At 53.0% G+C, this 24,839-nt stretch overlaps 1 protein-coding gene across 1 annotated transcript in view; it reads right to left on the bottom strand.

Annotated features, from left to right (window-relative positions):
• SLC25A48 (solute carrier family 25 member 48) overlaps positions 1-18,036 on the bottom strand; it is a 43,599-nt gene extending 25,563 nt beyond the window's left edge. The window contains exons 1-4 of the mRNA XM_049649227.1: positions 17,796-18,036; positions 12,006-12,049; positions 7,351-7,422; positions 4,435-4,693 (exon numbers count right to left, since the gene is read on the bottom strand). Of these exons, the coding sequence (XP_049505184.1) occupies positions 4,435-4,693; positions 7,351-7,422; positions 12,006-12,049; positions 17,796-17,841 (421 nt within the window). The 5' untranslated portion in view covers positions 17,842-18,036. The remainder of the gene's footprint in view (positions 1-4,434; positions 4,694-7,350; positions 7,423-12,005; positions 12,050-17,795) is intronic.
• Positions 18,037-24,839: the final 6,803 nt, after the last annotated feature.

Below are 24,839 nucleotides of genomic sequence, written 5' to 3'. Positions count from 1 at the left end.
GAGAGAGAGAGAGAGAGAGAGAGAGAGAGAGAGAGAGATTGAGAGAGAATCCCAAGCAGGCTCTGCACTGTCAGCACAGAGCCTGATGCGGGGCTCGAACCCACAAACTGTGAGATCAGGACCTGACCCTAAGACAAGAGACAGACACTTAACTGACTGAGCCACCCAGGAGCTTCATGTCTTTTGTACCTTTTCAACCACGGGTCACCACTGGTAGATAATCAGGATGAGCTCCCTGGTGCTATATTTGCAAGCCTTCAGCTGAGCTGAACTCTGACCTTGACGTGGCCTCCATTCTACCTGTCACATGTCCCAAAGCAAAGATGCCAGAGACCCCCCGCACCCAGCTTCAGTATATGGGCACAGTCTCTCACGGCCCATCGTCTCTACCCAGGAAGTGGTTTGGACAATTCTGGGGTAAAGCCACAAACCGTGGACAATCCCACAAGCCCTGCCCAAGGCTGCCTGCAAACGCCCAGCTCAGCACAGTCACCACACGGAGCGGGCCTGACCCAGAACCAAGACCACAAGCCGCTAAGTCAGGACCAGCCACACGCTGATCCAGTCCACACAGTGCTTTGGGCTTCACGGCGTTGTGTTTGTATCTGGTTTTGCTTTTAATTAGTTTGCCTGACAATTTCCAATCCAGGCCATGCGGCAACTGGGACCTGGGATGGGGTCATAGCTGACCCCTCAGACAGGATGTGAGCCACCCTTGCCACAGTCCCCACCACTCCCTGCTGCCTTCCCTGGCACCAAAGCTGACTCGTGCTTGAGCTGCTGCTTTTGCAACGGCAGGGTGATAGCGAAAGTGAAACGTGTTCTGTGTCCACGTTTCAGTCAAAAGAGGAAAAGTGAAATGTAGGTTAGGAGGGCTGTGGGTGTCAAGGAAAACGGAAGTGGGTACATTTTCCAGGCACCTCTGCTCACTTCTGGTACCTCCCAGGTCTCAGTGAGTCTTTGAGCCTTCCATCTCTGGCCTAGAGGGTTTCTGAGGGACGAGGAAAAGAAAGCCGTGTCCTTCCGCTTTCCTGGAGAGGCTCCTGGTGCAAAGTATGGCCTGGTGGCCCAGGGCCAGCCTCTCCTGCTCCATACCCTGCAGCATGATAGCTACCAAAGACCTCCCCCCAGCCCCCACCCCCGCTCTCCCGCCCCAGGCAGCTGGACTGGGGGTGAACAACAGACCAGGCAGACACAGAATTCACACCCATCCCTTGGATTCCAGGAGCGGGGCCTATTACTTTAAACCATGTCCTTTTGGAGACATGCTCTCAGCCCACTTTCTCCCTCAAGACCGATGCTAGATTTGTGGTAACTTTGTGCCAAGGCCCGAGGAGTGTTATCAAAGCTGCTTCTACATCCGGGCAGACAAAGAAACAGCACCAGTGGGCCCTGAGTCACTCCACTTCCCCCCGGGGGAGGAACCTCAGGACATGCCTCGGGCTCCCCTTTGTAAAGGTCTAGGAACGGGGTTGCTAGGAAGATGAGACTCACACAGAGCTCTTCACATGGTGCCTGGCACAGGATACAGGTTCAGTAAATACTAGCTACTCAGCCCCCACTGCTGTGATCTGGCTGAGCCCAGACGAGAGGCTTGGGGAGCACAGCTCAGGCGGATGCTGCATTCCTAGTTTCTACCCTCCCTGCACTTGCTCAGGTAAACCGCCTCTGTCCTCACACCTGCCAGCTAAGCCCCAGGGGGCCCAGGTGCTAAGACTTAGAACTGCAGAGCTGAGAAATGTTTGCCTGCAGGAAATTCCCCTGTCCTCTTATTAAGAGCCTCCCCTGAGCCCACAAAAGGCCAGTTTCCTGGCACATTGAAAAGGACAGAATAAACACATGTTCATTTTCTGTTGCTGCCTCGAGGGATTGACTAAAGACAACGAGTTTCCTTCGGGCATTCCGGATGAATTCACCATAGAAGGCTATGGGCAGGGTTCCACCCATACAGGAGTTGGGCTGAGAAATCACATCCCTCCTCCTCCTCCACATCCTGGTGGAGAGGGACAGGGAGGGCACACTGGTCTCCATGTTGTCACTGCTCGGAGAGCTTATCCAGGAGACAAGGCCCCAGAAGGGTCTGGACTTCCCAGGTGGGCAGTTTGGGAGGACTACAGCCTGGGAGGGCTATAGCCTGGGAGGGCTATACGTCAGGCTCTCTTGGTTGCTGGTGAGCAAGCACAGGTGACCCTCAGTGCTGTGCTGGCCCACAGCACATGCATACCTAGTGTGCTGGGTAAACGAACAGGGCTAACAGCTATACAGACCTTACAGTGTCGAGCTGGGGTGTGAGTTGAATGGCACACACACGGTCAGGCATACAGTGAGCTGTTGCAGCTGCCCAGCTCCCTAAAACTGGCTGGTTGCACCCAGCTTTGGGACCCTTCTTGGGTCTGGCCCTTCCTGGACTGTCTCCCATCCTTCCTCCAGGAGCCAGAGGCTTTTAGCCTGGCCTCAAGATCCCCTGTGGTTCAGGCCTGCCAGGTTATAGCCACCATTCTAGCACCCTCTGTGGGGAAGGTTGAGGGTGGGAGAGGGCAGGACAGAGGATGGAATCACTTAATTTGCCTCCAAATGTCCCAGGCTTTCCTAAGGAAGGCATTTCTTGAGAAACACCTACCCCGGTGTCCGGGCTGGCTGTGCCTCGCCTCCCCCAGTAGGCACATGCACGCCTAGCCCTTTTTCCTCCCTTTCCCGGGTCAAAGTGCCCAGGTTGTGAAGGACGCAGGTCTGCCCCCAGGAGCAGAAGACTCATCAATGGTAAATCTTCCAACGTCCGATCCCAAAGAGTTTTAAGACTTAAGGAGAGTTCCTCTCTGCCTGAGACGGACATAAAGCTTTCCTGAAATAGGACAGAGAAAACACCAGGCTGGGAGCCAGGACTCCCTGTTCTCAGTCTGTTCATGATGTTCATTCCTCTACATCTTTGCTTTTGCCTCTGGGACAGGACCAGATCAGCAAGCTTCAGACATTTCTGTGAGGTGCAATGCTTCGACTCAACTAAATTGTACCAAGACATGACTCAGTATGTCAAACAGGTGGAGGTGGGATCCCCTTGCCCCGCAGGTCTCTTAGTGGTCCCAACACGGGTGTGCTGTAACCCTCCAGAGGAGCCAACCTGTTTGTTGCCCTGTGTCACCCACATGATGACAGTGACTGTGGGCCTGGGGGGTACTGAGAATCCTTGAGCCATGATGCAACTGGTTAGGGCAGCTGGTCCCAGGCCCTCCACATGCCCCAGTGGGGATACCAGCATCGTGCTCAGGGAATGTACAGCCTTGTCCCGAATACATCCTGGGCTGGACAAGATGTGCGGGCTGAATCAAGGCAGAAGAGCTGCTGGGCTGGCTGGAATGCTCCCCAGTGTATTACGGGGCTTTGACTGTAGAGCCCAGCTGAGCCCCAGCCTCTGAGGGCAGAGACGTCACATACAGGTCATTCAAAAGGCTGCCAGGGAGAGGAGTCTTATCCATGAGAGCTGTCAGCCCAGACCAGACATCTGAGGTGTCAGGAAGCACCACAGATCCAGCCCTTCCATTATACAGAAAGGAGACGGTGGCCCAGGCAGGGGCGTATCTTACCCTGACGAGACAGAGTGCAGTCAGAGTCAAGAACCGTACGTGGAGGGATTGAAACCTAAGGCCCCCAGCTTGTCCTTCCATGCAAGCTGGCACTTTCTACTCTGCACACCAAGTGCCTTCCCATTCTTTCCATCCTCCTTTATCAAAACCACTCCCAGGAAAAGACACAGAAACTCCTTTCTCAGCAGAGAGGAAGCAGCAGACTCGGCATGTGGTACAGGGTTGCTGTGTACCACACCAAGAAATGAAGCTCTAACTACAAAGTCAAGGAGGGGGAGAGGAGGACCCCTCACCCCCTACAGCTGGTGGTCTAGGTATGAAACGTCCTGGCTGCACACCCTGGTGTTGTGGACAAGTGTGTGGGTTTGAGATCCGTCTGTGAGTTCCTCAGGTCCCCATGCCTGATTTAATGCTCTGGGATGCTCTTTGAAAATTCTTAATAATTTTTCGACAAGGAATCCCACATTTTCCTCCCACACTGGACACTGCAAATTATGTAGCTGCTCCTCACCCACCGGTCATTAGCTGTGTGGCCTTGTATAGGTGTCTCAACCTCTGAGAGACTTGGTTTTCTCCTCTGCAAAATGGACGCAGTAATAGCACCTGCCTTACACAATTGTTATGAAGACCAATTAAGTGAACATACACAGGGCTCTAGGTAGGCGCCTGGCACAGAACAATTGATTAATCATCTAATGATTGATACTACATATAAGAAGAATAATTATAGACTATCATGTGACCATGCAGATGCTCTGCTCAATGAAAAGGATATTAACAGCTGCATCCCAGACCGGCGAACCAGCCAAGGGTCGCAGGTACCCAGGCATCAGGACCCCTCCCCTACTCTTACCTTCCTGAAATGGCTGTGTTTGCATCTGCAGCCGGATCTTGATGAGGTCTACGGGCGTGCCCAGCCCCACAGAGACCACGCCAGCCACCATGCTGGCCAGGAGAAGGTCAGACAGGGTGCCGGATGGGCTGGCCCCGGGCTCCCTGCAGTGGTGCTGGCTGAGGAACCTCTGTGTGTTACTGAAGACCCCAAACACCGCAGAGTTGTAGACCGCGATGCTGGCAAGGGGAAAGGACATGCCCTTGAAGAAGCCGAAGACCTGTGGGAAAACGAGGGCAGTGGAGCATGAGGGCCCGGGGACGTCTGCAGGCCAAGGCGCCGAGCTCCCCACGCTGCGCTCCGCACAGTCCCTGCCCGCCTGGGAGCCCGCAGGCTGGTGAGGTGACACTACAGGAAAAATAAATCATTATGACAGCGACAAGAATACAAGAGGATGCTGAGTGATAGGAGAGCCATGGCAGGTGAGGGGGTGCTCTCCAGGGCATTCTTGCCCTGGGCGGAGAAATCAGCGCGTGTATGCAGTTTTGTTTCCTGAGTCTAGGTGTCCTGGGCCTGGAATCCGTATTTGCCACCAGGGTGGCCGTGTTCTTGGGCTGGACGGATACCAGGCTGTGAGGAGCCCTAGAGGGTAGCACAGACTTGCCAAGCACCATTCTCTGAAACATCTGCCAGGTGCCAGGGGGACATGGGGACACCATAAGAAATCCTCGCTGCCCTCACTGAGCCTACGCTCTGGGTGCAGGAAAGGGGAGGGGGACAGGGCCAGACAAACTGACAGGTGACTAAAATTCAATGTGCCAAGCCTATGGGGAGGGTCTAAGGGGAGCAGAGTCCTCAGAAGGTTTCTGCACATACACAGAAACCACAGGAGAGGGGGCTGCAGGCAGAGGAGAGGGTCCTTTCCACACTGCACTCTTTTTTAAAAAAATTTTTTTTAATGTTTATTTATTTTTGAGAGAGGGAGAGAGTGACGGAGGGAGAGAGGGAGGGAGAGACAGAGAACGAGCTGGGGAGGGGCAGAGAGAGAGGGAGACACAGAACTTGAGCTGTCAGCCCAGAGCCCAGTGCAGGGCTTGAACCCACAAACTGTGAGGTCATGACCTGAGCCTAAGTCGGACGCCTAACCGACTGAGCCACCCAGGCTCCCCTCCACCCTGCACTCTTGAGGAACATCACAGACACTCCTCCGAAACCTGGAAAATTCCAGAGGCCCTTGGAGGAGTTAGGCCAGCACATACTTTTAGCTCTGTGCCAAAAGCGAAAAAGCACCAGGAAGCTGTTGTACAAACTCCAGGGCCGACACAAACCTGCTAATCCTGACCTAGGTGTTTGCACCCTGTCAGAGGCAGGACGCCTCCCACGCACACGTTCACACACAGCCTGCCTCAGGTCCTCCCTCCAAGACAAGCTCCTCCAGATAATGTGGGACATCACTTAGCCCCAAAGTGCTGAGTCTCCAAGGAACGCCCACAGTTCCCACAAAACCCCCGGCGCTGGGACATTGGCTGGCAGGCAATGGGGACCATGTGTGCCAAAAAGGAGAATTGATGGCCACCTTTCAGGGGAGTGACGAATTGCACATCGCCGGGAACAGCGAGAGTGAGGTTTGTAGTCCGTTGTCAAGCAGCCTATCAAGAGAGTTAGAACACCCAAACAAAAAACACACCTCTGAGGAAAATCTCCGAGCGCAGATGGATGGGAGGCTCCCGAGCCCCAGGGCACCTCCTATGATGGAGGCCGTGGAAAAGGTGGTGGTCAGCAATGGGGCCACGTTTCCAGGGACTCAAGGAAAGCCCAGGGCTGCCACGGGGCTTGTAACTGACCGCTTCTTTAAACTGTCATTTCAGGGGCGCCTGGGTGGCTCAGTCAGTTAAGCGTCCGACTTCGGCTCAGGTCACGATCTCACAGTTCGTGAGTTCGAGCCCCACATCGGGCTCTGGGCTGACGGCTCAGAGCCTGGAGCCTGTTTCAGGTTCTGTGTCTCCCTCTCTCTGACCCTCCCCCGTCATGCTCTCTCTCTCTGTCTCAAAAATAAATAAATGTTAAAATAAATAAATAAATTGTCATTTCATCACAAATCAGAAAATGTATTTTAAACTTCCCAAAGAGGGGCCTGAGAAAGTCTTCGGAAAGCACACGTTAATTCTCAAGAAGGGTACCTGATACCCTCTATAAAATATTATTCAAAACTGGGGCACCTGGGTGGCTCAGTCAGTTAGGTGTGCGACTTTGGATTTCAGCTCAAGTCATGATCTCAGGGTTTGTGAGTTCGAGCCCTGAGTCAGGCTCTGCGCTGACAGGGTGGGACCTGCTTGGGATTCTCTCTCTGTCTCTCTCTGGCCCTCCCCCACTCATATGCATGTGTGTGCTCTCTCTCTCTCAAAAATAAACAAACTTAAAAAAATATTATTCAGTTTTCCCCTTGGAAAAGGAAAATCTTGGGCCTCCTGGTCTCAAGAAACCTGAGGTACAAGTCAGTGCTGGACATCTGGAATCAGAAGGGCCTGGCTCCCGCCACAGGAAGGGAAGCCAGTGAGCGCGTGGTTTAGTGGCCTCTCGTTTGGCTTTGACAATGGACGGGTCACCCTGTTTTCACAGGACTTCTCCTTCCTGTGACTCCAAATTCCTTAGAATTTCTCCAGAGAGGTTACACAAAATCGGGTCTCTCTCCAGTAACACTGCATGAGGTGGCAGGGTTAAGTTTAGGTGACGCACGACACTTGAGGTGTGGTGGTGTGAGATGAGGAGGGAGGAGGCAACGCTGAGCCAAAAGCAATGATCAGGCCTCCCGCCCGATGGGCTGGCATCAGGACCATGGCCACGGTGCCCGGGCCTGGGCAGGCTTCGAGCTGTTCGTTCGTGGGAGTCCCTGGCGGGTGCGGCTCCAGGCCCTGCCCCGGGGCGGGGGGCACTTACACTCTCCCTCCTGTACACCGTGCGGATGCAGCTGATGGTGTCCCCATAGTTGACGCCGGCCTGCAGGCGAGTCTGCGGAGAGATGCAGTGACGTGAGGGCCCAGGCCGGGATTATTCACATCCCCGCTGCCCCAGAGACGCTGACCTTGTGGCGCCGGGGCCCGGAGAGGGGAAGGCCCTGCCCCAAGTGACCTGGCCGGTGAGGAGGGCTGGGTTTCTGTCCGCACCAGGCCTGTGCTCTGTCCTCTACCCTCACCGCATCCCTCAATGTCCCATTCAGACCTTGCTGAACATAGCGTAAGTCTTCCTGGTCTGAGAGAAGAACAAAGGCCCGTTTGTTGTTCCAAAGTGATGCCTGAATGATCAACATGTGATCCCTGTCTCTTGACTACAAAAACTAATCCGTGGCCCTGCTCTGTCTGCTGTCCACACTCTGCTATCCTCAGTCCGCAGAGCCACTTGTCCTTCTCACCCCCTGGAACCCCCACATCTCCCCGCTGGAGGATGGGCTGGTCTCCCCACTGGCCTGCTGCTTCCCTCCCACCCCTTCACCTGCATCTGCACAGCAGTCACGCTGTTCTCTTCCAACCACAGTGAATCGCACCACTGCCATTCAAAGTTCACTGGTGGCTTCCCAGCAAACCTAGAGAAAACCCCACCCTCTCTGCCAGTGCCCAGGAGGCCTGGGACAGCCTGACTCTCACCCTTGCATGTCATTTTCTCCATGCCCCTGCCGTCTGTGCCCACCACGTGGCATGTCCCCAAGTCCTTAGAATGTCCCTTTCCCCCTTCCCCTCCCTGCCTGAAATTTCTATCAGCCTTTCCTTCCCCCCAGAAGGCTCTTCCTCCAGCTCCTGCTCATCTTTTCGGTCTGAACTTAAATGTTGCAATGGTGTCCTTTCTCTGTTTAATTATGGCTTATTTGGGCTCCCTCTCTATGGCAGGGTCATCTCATATTTCCCTCCTGTCCCCAAGCTGAGCATGGCCCTAGCACGTGTCCCCTTTGCACTGGATGAAGGAGGGGCTGGAGGGGAAGATGTGGTGTCCTGTGATGGAGACTGGCTCTGGTGATCAGGGGCATGAGTTGACAGCCACAGAGGGTTTGAGGAAGCCCACAAAAGGGCCAGGGCACCCCCCTTGAAACTGGTAAGAAGGAGCCCTGAGAACCACAGAAGGAATGATCTGGACCCTGCCCCTTAGAATCCAGGGTCCAGGGACCACGAAGACCCACGGGCAGACTAATACTCTACACTAACAGCCTGAGCTCAGTCTGTAGACAAGTAGCAGAAACTTAGGCAGAACACACATCATAAAAGTGACAGCCTCTGAGGGGAAAATCATGGGTGATGTTTTTCTGCACTGAACTGCATTTCATTTTCCAACTTTCCTACGATAGACAGGAGTTACTTTCATTATTTTTAGCTTACATAATTTAAAAATAATTTTCAGTGCACAGCTCATGTGGGAATACATTTTCTTAATAAAAAAATTCCAACATTCTCCCTCTGCACCCCCCCCTCTGAGCTAATAACCATGGCTAACAGCACGGCTAAGAGCTCGACATTCATCACAACAGTGTTAGAAACCCAGCTGGCCACAGGCAATCTGTAGCGCTCTTACAGGTACGATACGCAAATGGTATCCTATGTTTCATAAAGATTGCTTTCATAATCAGAGAAATGTATCGATGGACTCACTCAACCAGTACTATTGAACGCCTGTTTTATAACAGTCACTGATTTACTCTCAGGAAATTCAGCGGTAGAGAAAACAAACTTACTGGCCTCCTGGAACTTATACCCAAGTGGGGATGGAAAAAACAGCCAATAAAAGCTAATTCCCAATCAAATATATATGCCAGATGATGACAGGTGCCATGGAGAAAAAGAGACCCAGGGTCAAGAGTGTGGGCTGGTTGAAGGAAATGCAATATTAAGTCAGGTGGAGGTGAAGACACCCCAGAAGGTGTAGCAAGATGAGAACAGGGCATTCATGGTCTTCCCATTAAGCAGACCCACAGAGGTCTACCTGGGGGTGGGGTATCCCCAACCAGGATGAGAACGTAGGCAAGGGGAGGTGGGCACGGGCCTCTTTCTCGTCCCCATTTAAGACTGGCATAAAGAGGCTGAATGCCCTCTCCCACTGGCCCCAGCGCTGACAAGGATGCCCCTGGGTACCGAATCCACAAAAAGTTTGAGTCCCCGAGAAGAATCAAGTTCCACTGAAAAACTCACGGGCTCGAGTCACTCAAGCAAACCGTACTTGAGGAAACTCAACTCAAGAGTCAAACCCAGATCACAGAATAGTATCAAAACCATGGAGCGATGGTCTCCCCGCCACGCTGAGCGCCTGAGGAGGCCGCCCCTGTGGCCAGCAGCACAGTGCACCATCATAACAGGTGCCTGTATTCAGTGTAGGACAACTGCACTCCTGGGGAAACATGGGGCATCCTACAGAACTTCTCTCACGGAACCCCACAAACACTAGGCAGCATGGATACTATCCCCTTTCACAGATGGACAAAGCTGTCTTCCTCTATTCGCTTCCTGTTGCCACTGTAATGAATTATGACAAACGTAGCGGCTTACAACAATGCCTACTTGCTCTCCCATAGTTCACTAGCTGGTCTAAAGGCAGCTGAGCCCTGATTAGCAAACCCTGGTAAGTCACACTGCATCAGGCATATACCCCAAATGCCCCAGGTGTGCCGAGAGCCAGGTGAGAATCCAGATCCCAGCTCCACGGCCAGCAAGCAGCCACGGGCTGGCTCTCATACTTGGGTGAGGTAGCCAAGGGCAGGGGAAGGAGCCTGACTAGGTCCTTTTAGCTGGGCTCTTCCAAGGGCAAGCCCTGGGACCTCGGACAAGTCACAACGCACTCCCGACATCCCAGCAGGGGTGTTCATCAGGATGCGAAAGTCTCACTCATTACTCCAGCCTCGGTGCCACAGCGACAATCTTCACGACAGCCCTGCCGGGAGATGCTCTTTGCCCATTTTTCAGATGAGAAAAGCAAGGTGTGGGGAGGGTAAGGGCTGTATCCTGGGCACGGGAGAATAGGTGGGGAGGCAGAGACTGTCTTCCAGGTAATTCAGACTCTGAGCCTCTTGCCTGGACCTTTCTCAGAAACTTCAGAGAAAACATCAGCCAGAAGAAAGGAAGGAAGGCTCCTTGTTCTGAGGAGTTACGAGGGCCCCGGGCCATATCCCCGGATGGCATGCAAGGCCAGCCATGCAAGCTGGCATCACCAGGCTGGTGTGCTGAGTGAAGAGGTTCTCAGGCTGGGCAGAGACTGGATTTGATGTATCAGGAAGGGGCAAAGTGGAGAGGAGGACAGCTCCACCTTTTCAGGTGGCCAGACTTGCCTGTGTGGGGAGGGCATGCCTCCAACAAGCTCCACCAGCCCCTGGTCACGCTGAGGGTAAGGGAAGGACACTCTCCCCGGGAGACACAATGGTTGCCTGTGCCAGGAATGTAGCCGGAAGGCCTACAGGGGCAGGGATTGGACATGTTTTGTCTCCTACTGATGCCTTGCTATCCCCATACTGCCTGTAAAAACAAGTGTCTAGTAGGTGTTTGATGTATGAGCAAAAGACAGGGCCATAGGGGGATACAAGGAGCTAGGAGATATCTTCAATTATTCAAGACAAATGGGCTGACGCCCCGTCAAGAAGAGAGCAGGCTGGGGCTCTGACCTAAGAGGGGCGCACTGTCCCAAAGGGAGGAAGACGGGGAGAAAAGGGACTGTAGCAGCCGGCTGGGAAGCGCCTGAACAGCTCCTCTTTGTGCACAATCCAGCCAGAGCTTTAGACATGAATGTTCAATTCAGGGGTGAGAAGGCACTATTCGTGACCATGCTCTTAGGGTAAGGCTCTGAGTCCTGGGGACAGGTGGCAAGGATGGGGGTCACTCACCTCACTCTTCAATGCTTTAATCTGTTGTCTGACCTAAGGCAAGCCCCTTCCCCTTTCGGGCTAGCTTCTATATCTGTAGAACAAGGAGCATGGATGATCCCAATGTCATATGGCTCTACTGAGTCCTCACACTCCATGCACTACATCACCTTACAACAGTTGCCAACCCCAGCCCAAATCCACAGTCCTAACATGATACTGAAGGCTTCCAAAGATTAAGCGCTGACCCACCTTTCCTGGACTCTGATCCTATAGGTGCTTTCAGAAACCTGATGCATCAGCAACACTGGCCACGCTTTTCCCAGGCGTGGCCCCCAGGCAGTGTCCCCATCTCCGCCTCTGCCCGCACTGCTTTCCATGCCTAGAACATCTTTTCTAATCACCTAAAACCCAACCTTACATTTTGGACTCCGAGGCCACTTCACATCTGAAGCCTTTCCCAGTTTCTTAGTTCCACAGAGACTAAGGGGATACTCACCATTGCCTTGGCCCCCTCCCCCACAGCCCATGAGAACCTCAAGGCAGAAATGGAACATTCACAAAAACAAAATCACTGCCAAGTAATGAGAGGAGAAGGATGATCCAAACCAGTCTTCCTGGCGCCCCACCCCCCCTGGGCTGGCACACAGAATCTTCCCTGGGCTGGAGACTGTCTTGGGATCAGAAACAGCAGATGCATTCCTGGAGGCAGACTCACTCCAGGCCCCCTTCCAAGAGGTAATGGCAAACGTGGTTGAAGTACCTTGACCGTGTCCAGAGGGTGACCGACAATGACGCTGGCTGCACCTGTAGATCAAAGAAAAGGACCTCGTCACTCAGCCCCTGGGCTTCTCACCTGCGCGGGCTGCCTCTTGGGATAAGACAGGGGCTCAGGAACTCACATTCACTCATTCACTCAATGCCCAGTTGCCTCCCCCACCCGCAATGTGCCGGGCACTGGCAAAGGCACTGAGGAAGGCAGAGAAAAGGAAGTGAAACCTGGGCTCTGCCTCGAGAAATGAGCACCCCAAAAAAGGACAGTGAGGGTGCTGGGAAAACTGGATACCCACATGCCAAAAAATGAAGTTAGACCCCCTACCTCATACCATACACAAAAAATGAACTCAAAATAGACCAAAGACCTAAATGGAAGTACTAAAACTATAAAAATCTATAAAAAACTATAAAAATCATTTACAAAATGCAGGAGGAAATCTTTACGACCTTAGATGGGCAACAGATTCTCAGGACACTAAAAACACAAATAACAAAATAAAAAATGAGGCGGGTATCGTAAGAATTAAAAACTTTTGTGCAGCAAAGGACACTATCAAGAAAGTGAAGACAACCTACGGACTGGGAAGAAATATCTGCAAATCATATATGTGATAAGGCTCTAGTATCCAGAATTTATAAAGAATACTTACAACTAAAAAAAAAAAGAAAGGATTTTTTTTAAGGGCAAAAGATTTGAATAGGCATTTCTCCAAAGAAAATACAAAATATACAAACGGCCAACATGTAAATGAAAAGATGCCTAACATCACGAGTCATGAGGGAAACGCAAATCAACATCACAGTGAGAGACAGTCCCCCTTGTCACCTACTAGGATGGCCCTAATTTTTTTTCTTTTTTTAAGGAAAATAAGAAGGGTTGGCGAGGATATGGAGGACTGGAATTCTTGTACGTTGCTGGTGGAGATGCAAAATGGTGCAGCCACTGTGGAAACAGCGTGTCGTTTCCTCAAGAACTTAAACAAAGAATTATCACATGGCCCAGCAATTCCACTCCTAGATAGATACCTAAAAGAACTACAACAGGCCCTGAGACATGTCCATGAACATATGAGCACAGCAGCACTATTCATGATGACCAAATGGTGGAAACAGCCCAAATGCCCATCAGGGGGTGAGTGGGCCAATAAAATGCGGTAAATCCATAAAATGAATGTTGTTAGACATAAATAGGAATGTAGGGCCCATGCTCGCCATCACGTGGATGAATGCTGAAGATGTGATGCTGAGTGCAGGAGGCCAGACACAGAAGGTCACGTATCATCTGACTCCGTTTACGTGGATTATCCTGAATAGGCAAATCCACAGAGACAGAAAGCCGACAAGTGGTTGTCAGGGCCTGGAGAGAGGGGAGATAGGAATGACTTGTTGGGTCCAGAGACTTCCTTGGGCGTGAGGAACATCTGGAACTAGACCAGAGGGAGCTGTTGTACAACACTGTGACCATACGAAATGCCAGTGAATCGGGCACCTTTAAATGGTTAATTCTACGTTATGTGAATGTCACCTCAAATAAAAAGGGGAGGGTGTGAGGAGAAAACCCAGAAACTTTTCGGTTACCTGAAAGGTTACTTCATCTTTTCGATACCTCACTTTTAGCACGTGTAGGTGGGAGTAGCATCAGCACCTGCCTCACAGTTCCATTGTAAGAATGAAGAGAGGTAATGATTGTAAAGTACCAGCAGAGAGAGATGCGGGGGCACCTGGGTGGCTCAATCGGTTAAACGTCTGATTTTGGCCCAGGTCATGATCTCACAGTTGCTGAGTTCGAGCCCCGTGTTGGGCTCTGTGCTGACAGCTTGGAGCCTGGAGCCTGCTTCAGATCCTCTGTCTCCTTCTCTCTCTGCCCCTCCCCCCGTTCATGCTCTGTCTCTCTCTCTCTCTCAAAAATAAACATTAAAAAATTAAAAAGAAGAGAGAGAGATGCTGCCACTATCCAGTTTTGTTTTGTTTTGTTTTAAAGAAGGCCTCTCCTTTAAAGGATACTCTGGATTTCTCTTCTCACAGAAAAATGCCAATTGACACACATAATCACAAGGCTTGCAGTTTCAGAGGGAAGCAAGGCTGCCCCGAGGCCACACAGATGAAGACGCCCTTATAGAAGCTGGTGACTGTGAGGTTGAAATGGGAACCAATCCTCTATGACAAATTCCCCGTCACCCAGATGAGGAAGTTTCTCTGCTAGCAGCCGTGATTTCATCAGGTAAAACACTGCTGGAATACTAGATGGGTAGAGGGGCAGAGGAAGCAGCTAACACCAGAACAGGTGTACCCTTGGTCTAGAACCTCCAGATCCCTCTCAGCCCCTCCTTCCCACAGAAGTGGGCAGAGGCAGAAAGGTGACAGCGGGAAGTTCACTCTACAGGAACCCCTCCCAGCAGGGGAAGAAAGGACCTCTGGTCCCAGACTCCAGTTGTTTCCTCCCTAGTGAGTGCAGCCTTCACTACAGGTGTCTCTTGGCCCAGGGAAGCAGACCCAGAGCCCATCTTGGACCTGTGTCTCCCTGCTCATTCATTAGCCCACCCACCTGAAAGCAGGAAATGCAAGATAAGAAACAAGACAATCAGGCCGGTGGTTTCCAGACCTGAGGACCTCACAGACCAGTGAAACTTCAAACAAAATGTAAAGGATACGATGGTGAGATTTTATTATGCAAGTTCATTAAGAAAGAAAATAGGTACAGATGAGTACAGGGGTTAAGACGGCCTGGCATCAGACTCTCTGCTCATGCCAGACACATGGCCTTGGACAAGTCACTGGATGCCCCTTTGTTCCCATTTCCTCGTCTGTAAAATGAGGATCTGTACGATGAGGATGTAAAACCTCACTGGGGTTATAAAGAAATATATAAATAGATAGAAGACCAGACATTGTATGATTCAATTTATATAAGATGCCAAGAAAAGGCTAACTTATACAGCCAGAAAGGAAATTCACGGCTGCCCAGAGGGAGGGGATGGAATTTAACTGTAAACGGGCATGAAGGATCTCACAGGGAAGAAAATGGGCTAAAACAAATTTATGGTAAATGGCTGCACCACTGGTAAAGTCGCTAAAAATTACTGAATTACATACTTGAAATGAGTGTATATTAGGATATGTAAAATAACCTCAAGAAAGTTGTTTTAATATTTGTTTACTATTTATTTATTTATTTATTTATTTATGTTGATAGAGAGCATGCGTGTGGGTGAAGGGCAGAGGGAGAGGGGGAGGGAGGGGGGGAGAGGGAGAGAGGGAGAGGAAGAGAGGGAGAGGAAGAGAGGGAGAGGGAGAGAGGGAGAGGGAGAGGGAGAGGGAGAGAGGGAGAGAGGGAGAGAGGGAGAGAGGGAGAGAAACAAAGAATATCTCAAACAGGCTCCATACTCAGCATGGAGCTGGACGTGGGGCTCGACATGGGCTCCATGAGGGGCTCAACCCCATGACCCTGGGATAGTGACCTGAGCCAAAATCAAGAGTCAGACACTTAACTGAGTCACCCAGGTGCCCCACAGTGAAGTTGTTTTAAAAATACATGTGTGTGTGGAGTACCTGGGTGGCTCAGTCAGTTGAACGACTCTTGATTTCACTTCGGTCATGATCTCACAGTTTGTGAGTTCGAGCCCCTCATGCGGCTCAGAGCTGACAGCGCAGAGCCTGCTTGGGATTCTCTCTCTCGCCTCTTTCTGACCCTCCCCCACTAGCAATTGCTCTCTCTCTCCCTAAATAAATAAATAAATAACAACTTTAAAAAATACATGTGAGGGCCCCTGCACTGAGCAACCGACTCTTGATTTTAGCTCAGTCAGGACGTGATCTTGCAATCATGAGACTGAGCCTGACTTTGGGCTCCACACTGGGTATGGAGTGTGGTTGGATTCTCCCTCTCCTTCTCTCTCCGCCCCTCCCCAGCTCACACACACTCTCTCTCTCTCTCTCTCTCTCAAAATAAATAAATATTAAAAAATACATGTGGCACTTAAACAGCCTCTGCTACCTACTAAGTATTCAGTTATTACACTCTCCTCACTTCACAGAAGCGAGAAAGCCCCGAGAGCAAAACACAAGAAATGTTAACAACAAGAAAGTAAGGACCATCGCAGAATAAAGGACCATCCACTGCTTACTGCGTGACTTGGGGAAGGCCCCTGAGTCATCACAGACCTAGAGCTACTCTGACAGCCTCACCCTCTAGGGCATTTCTCAAACCCAGCCAGGGGCAGCCCTCCTGAAGTTGGTCTGGCTACTTAAGTGGACAGCCTTAATCAGGGAAGGCTCTCCCTCAGGGTGGGTGATGGTTGGCCAAAGGGGTGGCTCAGTAGGTTAAGCATCTGACTCAGTTTTGGCTCATGGTCTCAGAGGTTCAGGAGTTCTAGCTGGGCATCTGGCTTGCAGAGCCTGCTTGGGATTCTGTCTCCCTCTCACTCTGCCCCTCACTCGCTCTCTTTTGAAATAAACTTTAAAAACATTAAAAAAAAAAAAAAAAGAAGAGGGCCTGGATATGGCCAATGAGCTTCTGGGTACAGCCTCCCGACCCCCCCTCGCCCCCCCAAGGTAAAGTTAGGACACGGTGGTCTCAGTCTGACTCAAGACAGCCTGTACAAAAAACCTGCTTTTGGTAGAAGGAAAGACCTCTGCTCATGACAGGGAGAAGCAGGGGCCCTGCAGCCACCTGTGGGTGGACAGAGGTGGGAGGGGCCACCAGAATGGGACAGAAGGTGGGGCGGGAATACTATCTGGTCTGTGGCTCTCGTTTCATTTTCATTTTCCTACAAATCTCCTGGTCTTCTCCATTTCCAAAACTCTTGGTGGGGCACAAACATGCTAATTATAGCCTCTGCCTCAGTCCCTCAGGTTTTTAGTTTTGTTTTGGATTCTGTCTTTGGGCAGCGGCTGCATTTGCCAGCACCCCTTTTCTGATGATCCTCTCAGATGGGGCCAAAAGAAAGCTAATACTTAACAAAAAGGGAAGTCCTTCTCAAACCCTCCCCAAACCTGGTCAGTAGCTGAGAAAAGAGGAGAACTAAATCTACTGGAAAGAGATCAGAGAAGTAAGGAAATCAATGCAACTCTCGCCCACGCAAGCCCATCCCAGGTCCAGCAAACAGCGGCTCCAGCAGCCGCTCAAAGGGACGACCTCGTCCAAGAGTGCTGGGAGGAGAGACCGGACAGCCGACAAAGGCTGAAAACGGGAAGGGTTCCTCCTATCTGGCAACGGGCACCTGCCGCCAGGGGCTGGGCTCCCAGACCGCCGGCACGCTTCAGCCAGCGCTCCTCCTGGGAACCGCCGGATCGCGAAGCCAGGCGCCCTCCCGCGCCGGGAGCAATCGCCACCCTCACCCACAAGCTCTTGCAGTCAGGACCCCAACCTCAGGCACACACACCGAGTCTCCGAAGGGTGTGTGCGCGCTCGGACTCTCCATTGGCTGTCGGCTTCGACGGCCGGTTTAATCGCTACGGGAGCCGCTTGGGCGGGTCCTTACTTTGAGGCAAAGCCGCAGCTCGGAGAGTAGCTGCGAGGCTGGCGGGGGTCAGCCCCGGCAACAGGCGAGGCACCGCGAGCACAGCGAGGCCAGCGGCGGAGGGGCGCTCAGGCAGCAGGCGGCGCGCACGCTGCGCGCCAAGCGGAGGCGCACCGGCGCGGAGCCCCCAGACCCCAGCACCGGGTGTGAGCTCGGCCGGCTCTCTCTCCTTCTCCCTGGCCCGGGCGTCTCCCACAAGCACACTCACCTCCTGGGTGGGGGTGGGGGGGCTCCCTCCCATCCAGGGCCGGGCTCACCTCCGATCCAGCCCGCCGCGAAGTCCTCCAGCTGGAAGCTGCCCATGGCCACAGTAGCGGCGCCTCGCGCTCCCGCAGCCGGGTGGGTGCCCAGTGAGAGTCCGCGGGGCGTACCACCCGCCGGCCCGCGCTCGGGGGAGGAGGTGGGAGACTCGGGCGCGCCGTAGGTCCTACTTCGAGTCCCGTCTCCGAGCACAGGACCCGCGGGGCGCCAGCGCTCACCTCTCCAAGGGCCCGTGGCCGCTGCTAGCACGCCCCCAGCGGACCTTAAAGGCGCCGCACCTCGCCCGTCCGGGACGCTGGGGCCCGCGCGGGGCGTTCCCTTAGCCCGCCCTTCTCCCGCGCCCACTCGTTGCCACCACACGTCCTAGGCGCCTTGAGGCTCAGATGCCCGCCCCGCCTCGCTCACTCCTCCGAGACACTGCAAGTGGTGTCCGGGACAGTTTGGCAGGACTCATGACAAGAGGTAGAAAGGCCTTATCCAAGGTCGGGAAGTATTTGATTACAAACACCAAGACCTGAGATAGGATTGTTTACCTGTGAGGACACATCCTCTTTCCAAAAGAGCACCGAAAGAATTCTAACGGAATGAGCGGCTTTCAGCTGGGCCACAAGTTCTTAGTTGTGATGATCTGATTGGAAGCCAGAGACAGTTTCACTAGACACAGGACACACGATTTTCCATGCCCGTTTTAGAGGTTAGGGACTCTTTCTCGACACACCCTCCACACCTCTCTGCCTAGCCCCAGGTTGCAGAACCCCATCTATCCATGAGTAATAAATAGTGTGTGGAAAGCACTTAGCCCCAGGCTAGGTTCCAAGTCAGCTCTAAATAAACATTAGCTATGAGGATGTCTTCAGGCCAGGGTCTGTGCGTGGAAGGAGGGGGGTGCTTTATGCGTGGTCCTGCTTCCCCCTCATAGCAGCTGTGAGCAGGCATTACTATCACCCCCAGTGAGGGTCAGCTTTGTATCAACTTGGCTGGGTGGGCAACAGCACCCCGTGATTCAGTCAAACATTAATGGACCACGAAGGTATTTTTGTAGGTATGGTTAACACCTAAAACCAGCTGATTTTAAGTAAGGGAGTTTATCCTTGATAATCTGGGTGGCTTCCACCCAAACTGTTGAAAAGCCTTACAAGCCAAATGGAGGGGTGCCTGGCTGGCTTAGTTGGAACAGCATACAACTCTCGATCTCAGGGTTGTGAGTTGGGTGTAGAGATTACTTACAAATACAATCTTTTAAAAAAATGTTTATTTTTGAGAGAGAGAGAGAGAGAGAGAGAGAGAATCCTGGTGGGGGAGGGATAGAGAGGGGATAGAGAGTCTGATGCAGGGCTCGAACTGACGAACCATGAGATCCTGACCAGAGCCAGAGTCAGACTTTTAACCGACTGAGCCACCCAGGTGTCCCCAATGTTTTTGTTTGCTTTTTGTTTCGTTTCGTTTTGTTTTTAAAGAACAAAATGGAGGCATCCGTGAGGAAAAGGAAATTTCACCTGTAGAATGCAATGTCAGCTCCTAAGCATTCCCAACCTTCCGGCCTGTGCTCCAGATTTCAGATTTTCCCAGCTAGACCCCACGCTTACCTAATATATATGTCTCCTGCTGATTGTTTCTCTGGTAGACCCCTCTGTTCACCTGACACAATCTTGACAGTACAGATTCCAATCAGCTGCGGGCTTTCTCTTCCCCCTCCCAGCCTCAGCGGGTGATGCTTATTGTCACACAGCCAGGTCCCACTCAGCATCCTGGGCCCAAGCAAGACCTGGGGATTCAGGGTCATGTCTAATTTCCAGCTCTCCAGGGGCCCAGCTCCCTCCAGCCCCGGGTTCAGCCTACACTTTCCACCCTGGGCTCCCAGGAAGGCAGAGGGGTAGTCCTCTCTTCCTCAGGTATCCTCTTTGCAGCGAGGCCCTGAACCCAGCAGGGACCCAGCTTGGCCTGGCTGTGTGGAGAGGCTTCTTTTGGTACACTGGGAGTTCCTGATCCCCTTCCAAGAAGGAAGATGATTCGATGCTAATGCCCGGCAGGAACCCAACCTTGGCACCCAAAATGGTGAGGGGATGGTCTAGAAGAAGGGGGCTCTGCTGGGCCTACTCTTCTCCCACCAGCACATCCACGTCATGTCACCCAGGCCTCCTTCTTCCCAAGCAAGACAAAGTCTGACCACTGAGGCTTGATCCTAAGGGCCAAGAGGCTGCTGAGGAGTCGGGGCTGACCATCAGCACTGCCCTACCTACCGGGCCTGCGATGTATGCCGGGACATTAGAATAAATGAAAGGTCTCCAAAGAATGGCCCTTTTTTTACCGTCACTAGTGAGCAAGGCAACAGGTTGAAAGACCCACTCTCTTGGAGGACCACCTACGGGGTGCTAAAGTGGACTGTCATTCCTTGGTCCCGTGTCAGCACGAACTGGCAGGCAGTGGCTCAGGCAGCTCTGGGACAGCCGCCTGAGTCCCGAAATCCGCTGCTTTGCACTGTTCATGAATGCGGCAGGAGGGAAGGAGTAGACTCCTTTCCAGAAGAAACCACAGTCCATGTTCCAGTCCCAAATGTATGTCACAGGTCTGCCCATGAGGCACACCGACCGACAGGCAGGGGGAGGACCCAGGTCCAGTGGCAGTCAAGGGCCAGGCCTGGAGAATCCCAGACCACCAGGCTGTGGGATCCGGCCTGCCACTTACACCTGGCTTCCCTGCTCTGGAGCATTTGCCATGTCGCCACGCACACGTGTCTTCTGCCCTCGGGAGAGAGCAGGTACAGAAACTAAGGCACAGACAGATCAGCTTCCTGGGTTGCCAGGGCAAGAAAAACACCCCTCACTTCCTTGCTCCCTCAACTCCTTCCTGGAAGGTAGCCCCAAGAAAAACACCCCTCACTTCCTTGCTCCCTCAACTCCTTCCTGGAAGGTAGCCCCGAGGAGCATTTCCCACTGCAGTGGGGGGGGGTGCACACGGGATGGGCTGCTAATGTTTGACAGCCACCACTTCCCACCTCTCATCTGCCCTTTCAGGTAAGGACTTGCCTGAGGACCCACTATGTGCCAGCGTCTCTTCTTGGGAGCTGTAAGAGAGGAGACACTTTGTCTGAGCTGCCACACGGAGGTGCCTGTGGGAGCAGTGTGTGGCAGGCAGGGCTCAGGGAAGGCCCCCAGGCCTCGAGTCTCCCAGCTGCCCTTGAATCCATCCAGCCCACGGCTCCAGCTCCTCAACTCTCCCTCGGCCAAGCCCTCGCTCCCCACCTGCCGAGCCAAGCAGAGCAGCACAGTCCTGAGCCGGCTGCTCCAGTCAGTCTGATGATCTGTGGCCGTGGCCCTGACTCCTGCTCTCTCGCCTCCTGGAAGCCCATCCCCCCACCGCTCAGCTGTTCTCCCCTTCTCTGCTGCCCTGTTCTCACTCCTTGGTGCTTCCTCCCCGGTGCTTCCATGAGGGGGGGAGGGGAGAGGGGGGAGGCCAGGAAACCAGCACTCATCTCCCACTCAGACCTCACTTCTGAGCCTGCCTATCTTTACTCAACACCTCCACTTGGGTGACCCCACAGCATTTCCCATGTGACACATCCCTGATGACCGTTTTAACTCCCCAAGCATGCCTTACTCCGTGTCCCCACCCAGCCAGTCACCCAGGCCGGATCCTGGATGCCGTCTGCGATTCCTTTCTCTCCCTGGGCCCCATCCCAACAGCCATCTCCTCCATGGCTCTGACGTGCAGCCCTTTCTGACGTCTCTGCCTGGATCATGGTGACAGAGGCCCTCTGCCCTGTCCCATCTACCCTCCAGCTGTACCTGCTGCAGCAGTCCTGCACTGGCCTCAGATAATGGGAGCTCTCGGGTCCCTTCCCTGATTCTGACAGGAAAGGAAGGAGCATACGGTGATTTCCTAGCTGCTATTTGAGCTTCTCATTGACAGTTCTTTGAGAAAGTCTACTCAGAGCATGTTCAGACTGTATTTGGACCAGCGTCTATTCAATGTGACTCCAAGTCAAGAAAAGAGGTGTAGGGCTGTGAAGTGGGGCCAAGCAGCCACTGGGAGGCTGGGCGGCCTGGGCTCTGCTTCTGATGCTGCCGCTGCACCTTGGGCAAGTCCAGGCCTCAATTTCCCCCTCTGTCTTTTGGAGAGAGAGTGCAGATGAGTTCCCTCTTAGGTGGTGTCCAAAAGGTCTGAAATTTCTGGGCCACAGCACCACCAGCTATGTGTGTCTTGTCAAGATGTGCCAGCAGAGGGCGCTGCTGTACAGCACTTGGGACTCCCAGGAGGTGGGGAAAAAACAGCTTGGCTGCCCCAGTGGGGAGAGTTTTCTGGTCCGGTTTCCTCTGCCCTGGGCTGGCAGAGTATGCACTTGGGCACTGAAAGAGGTGCAGACCTGGGAGACTCAGAGGAGTCTGAGGGTGTCAGAGGGGACTGGTGAGGACCCAGCGGAGGATTTTTGGAGTTGACTGTACTTGGAGGGAGAATGCCTCAGTAAAGAGAGGGGACAGCCCCAGTCTCTTCACCTGCCTTGATTCATCAAGACCTCAAATATACCACGGTCTTTTTTTTTTTAACCAGGGCTCTAAGCTGGCCCAGTACCATACGCTCCACCTACACCATCTCATCGTATTCTGTGAAGAAATTCCGCATTTATAGGTGAGAAGAGTACAGCTCAGAGAGGTTAAGCAGTTTCCCCAAAGCCACACAGGCAATGAATGGAGGATTATGCACTTGGTGTAGGACTCCAGGACCAGCTCTTAACCAAGGTGCTGCCTCTTGGCCAAGACTCAGAAAGTGGAGGTGACTTTCCCCAAAGCCCTTGCTCCCATCCCTGCCCTGGCCCCTCTGTATAAATGTCCTAACCTCTGTGCTTCACTTTCCCCACCATCAATAAGCTGGTATTAACATTTGCCAATGACACTCATATTCTCAGGGCTTCTGGAGCAGATGCCATGGTCATCAAGGGGAGTACCCTGGGGTACCCTCCATCCATTCCTTCCTGACAGACTCCCATGGGCCTTTCTGGCTCTGTGCTCATCTGAGAGGAAGGAAAGCCTGGCTCTCCTTGACCTTTTCTTCTCAACTGATGGACGCACGTGGGCTGGTGCTGAGGAGAAGTGGAGGCCAGGCAGGTCAAGGGACCAGTAGATCTAGACTGGAGGAGTTTCTGTAGGAGGAAAGGGACATTGTGGGGCGGGCGGGGGGAGGATCCAGTACAGCAGTTGAGATCACATCCCAAAGCCCCTGTGGAGCACCTACCGTGAGCCAGCCTGCTGGGGGTGCAGAGGGCGTGAGACGCTGATAGCAGAGACAAGTTTGTGTTGAAGATGTCTACCTGCTCCGTCATGGGCAGGTCTCCCCCATAATGTGTTCTTCAAGCATCAGTTGCAGGACCCTGAGGGGAGGCCAGAAAACCCCATACCCTGCCTCACCTGAAAAGAAAACAGGCCAGTAGGGACAGTGGAAAGTCTTGAGGGCAGACTCAGAAGCCTCAGGAAGGAGGTGACATTTGGGCTGGTCCTAAAAAGATGAACTGGGTTTTGACCCATGAAGGTAGTAGAGAAGGACAGGTGGCCAGAAGGAAGAGGCTGGACAATGTCAAGCGGGGAAAGCAGGATGCCTGGAAGATGCTCCTTGCTGTGGGAGGGGAGGCTGAGGCTGGGAGTCTGATGGCAGAGGACCTTGGCCAGCAAAGTAACTGTGGGCAGTCCTCAGTCTTCATGCTGCCCTGCAAGTGGACATAGGACCCGTCCTGCAGCCATCTGCCTGCATCTCACTGAGACAAACTCCCCGGGCCCACGCCGAGGCAGGCTTTGGCTCCTTGCAAACCAGCTTGAGCTGTGGTCTCCTTCCCCGCAGCTGCCTGGGCAGTTCACTGTTACCCCAGCACGTGTGACCTGAATGCCCTCTGTGTGAGAACGGGGGCCAGGACCGGGGACTGGGGGGAGGGACAGGCAGGAATTAGAGCTACTTTCCACCTCCAGGGACAGTACAGGTCTTCCCACTTGCTGTGAGTCACCTTCAGGAAAGACACAGGGTATGACAAACCCCCCAGCTCTGAACCCACCCAAATCCCACTGTTCTGTGCTCCAGGGTCCCTGTGTACATGGCAAAGAGCACACTTCCTGTTGTTGAGGTAGGAGAGATTTTAAAGGACTCCAAAGAACTCTCAATTTTGTACAAAGTACAAAGGAAAAATTTAAAAGAGCAAAATCCCCAAACCATATGGATTAGATTTTCTCCAAAATAGAGATTTGCAAAGTGACAAAAGCTCTGGCCAGGGATAAGGCTCAGGAGAACCAGACTTAAATGAGGTACAAGCCCACTTGGGGCGGGGGCAGAAGGGAAGTCACCCACTGCCCCCAAGCCTGCGTGGTTCTGCTGTAGCCGACGTCCTGTGACGTCAGCCGGCTACCTCTCCACCGTAGGGCTCCTGCCTGCCAAGCCGCCCCTTCTCCTCCTGTGCACCAGCCGCGGTGAATGAGCTCTCTCTCCCCGTGAATCACCAGAATTTGGCTATCTTGTTTTAGACCATTATGGCAGCCAGTCTCCAACAGGGCCCCCCAGACTTACCATCCATGCCTTTGTGAGGTCTCTTTCCACACTGAATTGCAGCTAATCTGCGTGACCAACAGAGTATGACAATGGTGAGATGTGACTCTTGAGGCTAAGTTGTAACTGTCATGACAGCTTTTGTCTCAGTTCTAGGGTCACTGGGGAAGCCAGTCACGATGCTGTGAGGCTCTCCCCAAACAACCAGCACCAACCTGGCAGCCGAGGCAGTGAGCAGGCAGAGCCTTCAGCCCATCAAGCCCTCAGATGACCAAGCCCTGCCCAAGACCCTGACCACAACTTCATGAGAAACCCCAGGCCACAACGGCCCAGTCAAGCTGCTCCCAGATTCCTGACCCTCACAACAGTGAGAAAATGCATGTACGTCATTATTTTAAACCACTACGTTTTGAGATGACTTATTATTACACAGAACTAGAGGTCTACTATAAGCTAATGTAAGCCCACCATTTATTAACGTGTATTATATCTAAGCATAATGGTCAAGGCCATGGGGT

The sequence above is a fragment of the Panthera uncia genome (genome assembly GCF_023721935.1).
Source record: "Panthera uncia isolate 11264 chromosome A1 unlocalized genomic scaffold, Puncia_PCG_1.0 HiC_scaffold_17, whole genome shotgun sequence".
In the NCBI taxonomy this organism is placed as follows: domain Eukaryota; kingdom Metazoa; phylum Chordata; class Mammalia; order Carnivora; family Felidae; genus Panthera; species Panthera uncia.
Note: the sequence above shows the minus strand (reverse complement) of the source record. Positions and strands in the feature narration are given on the sequence as shown.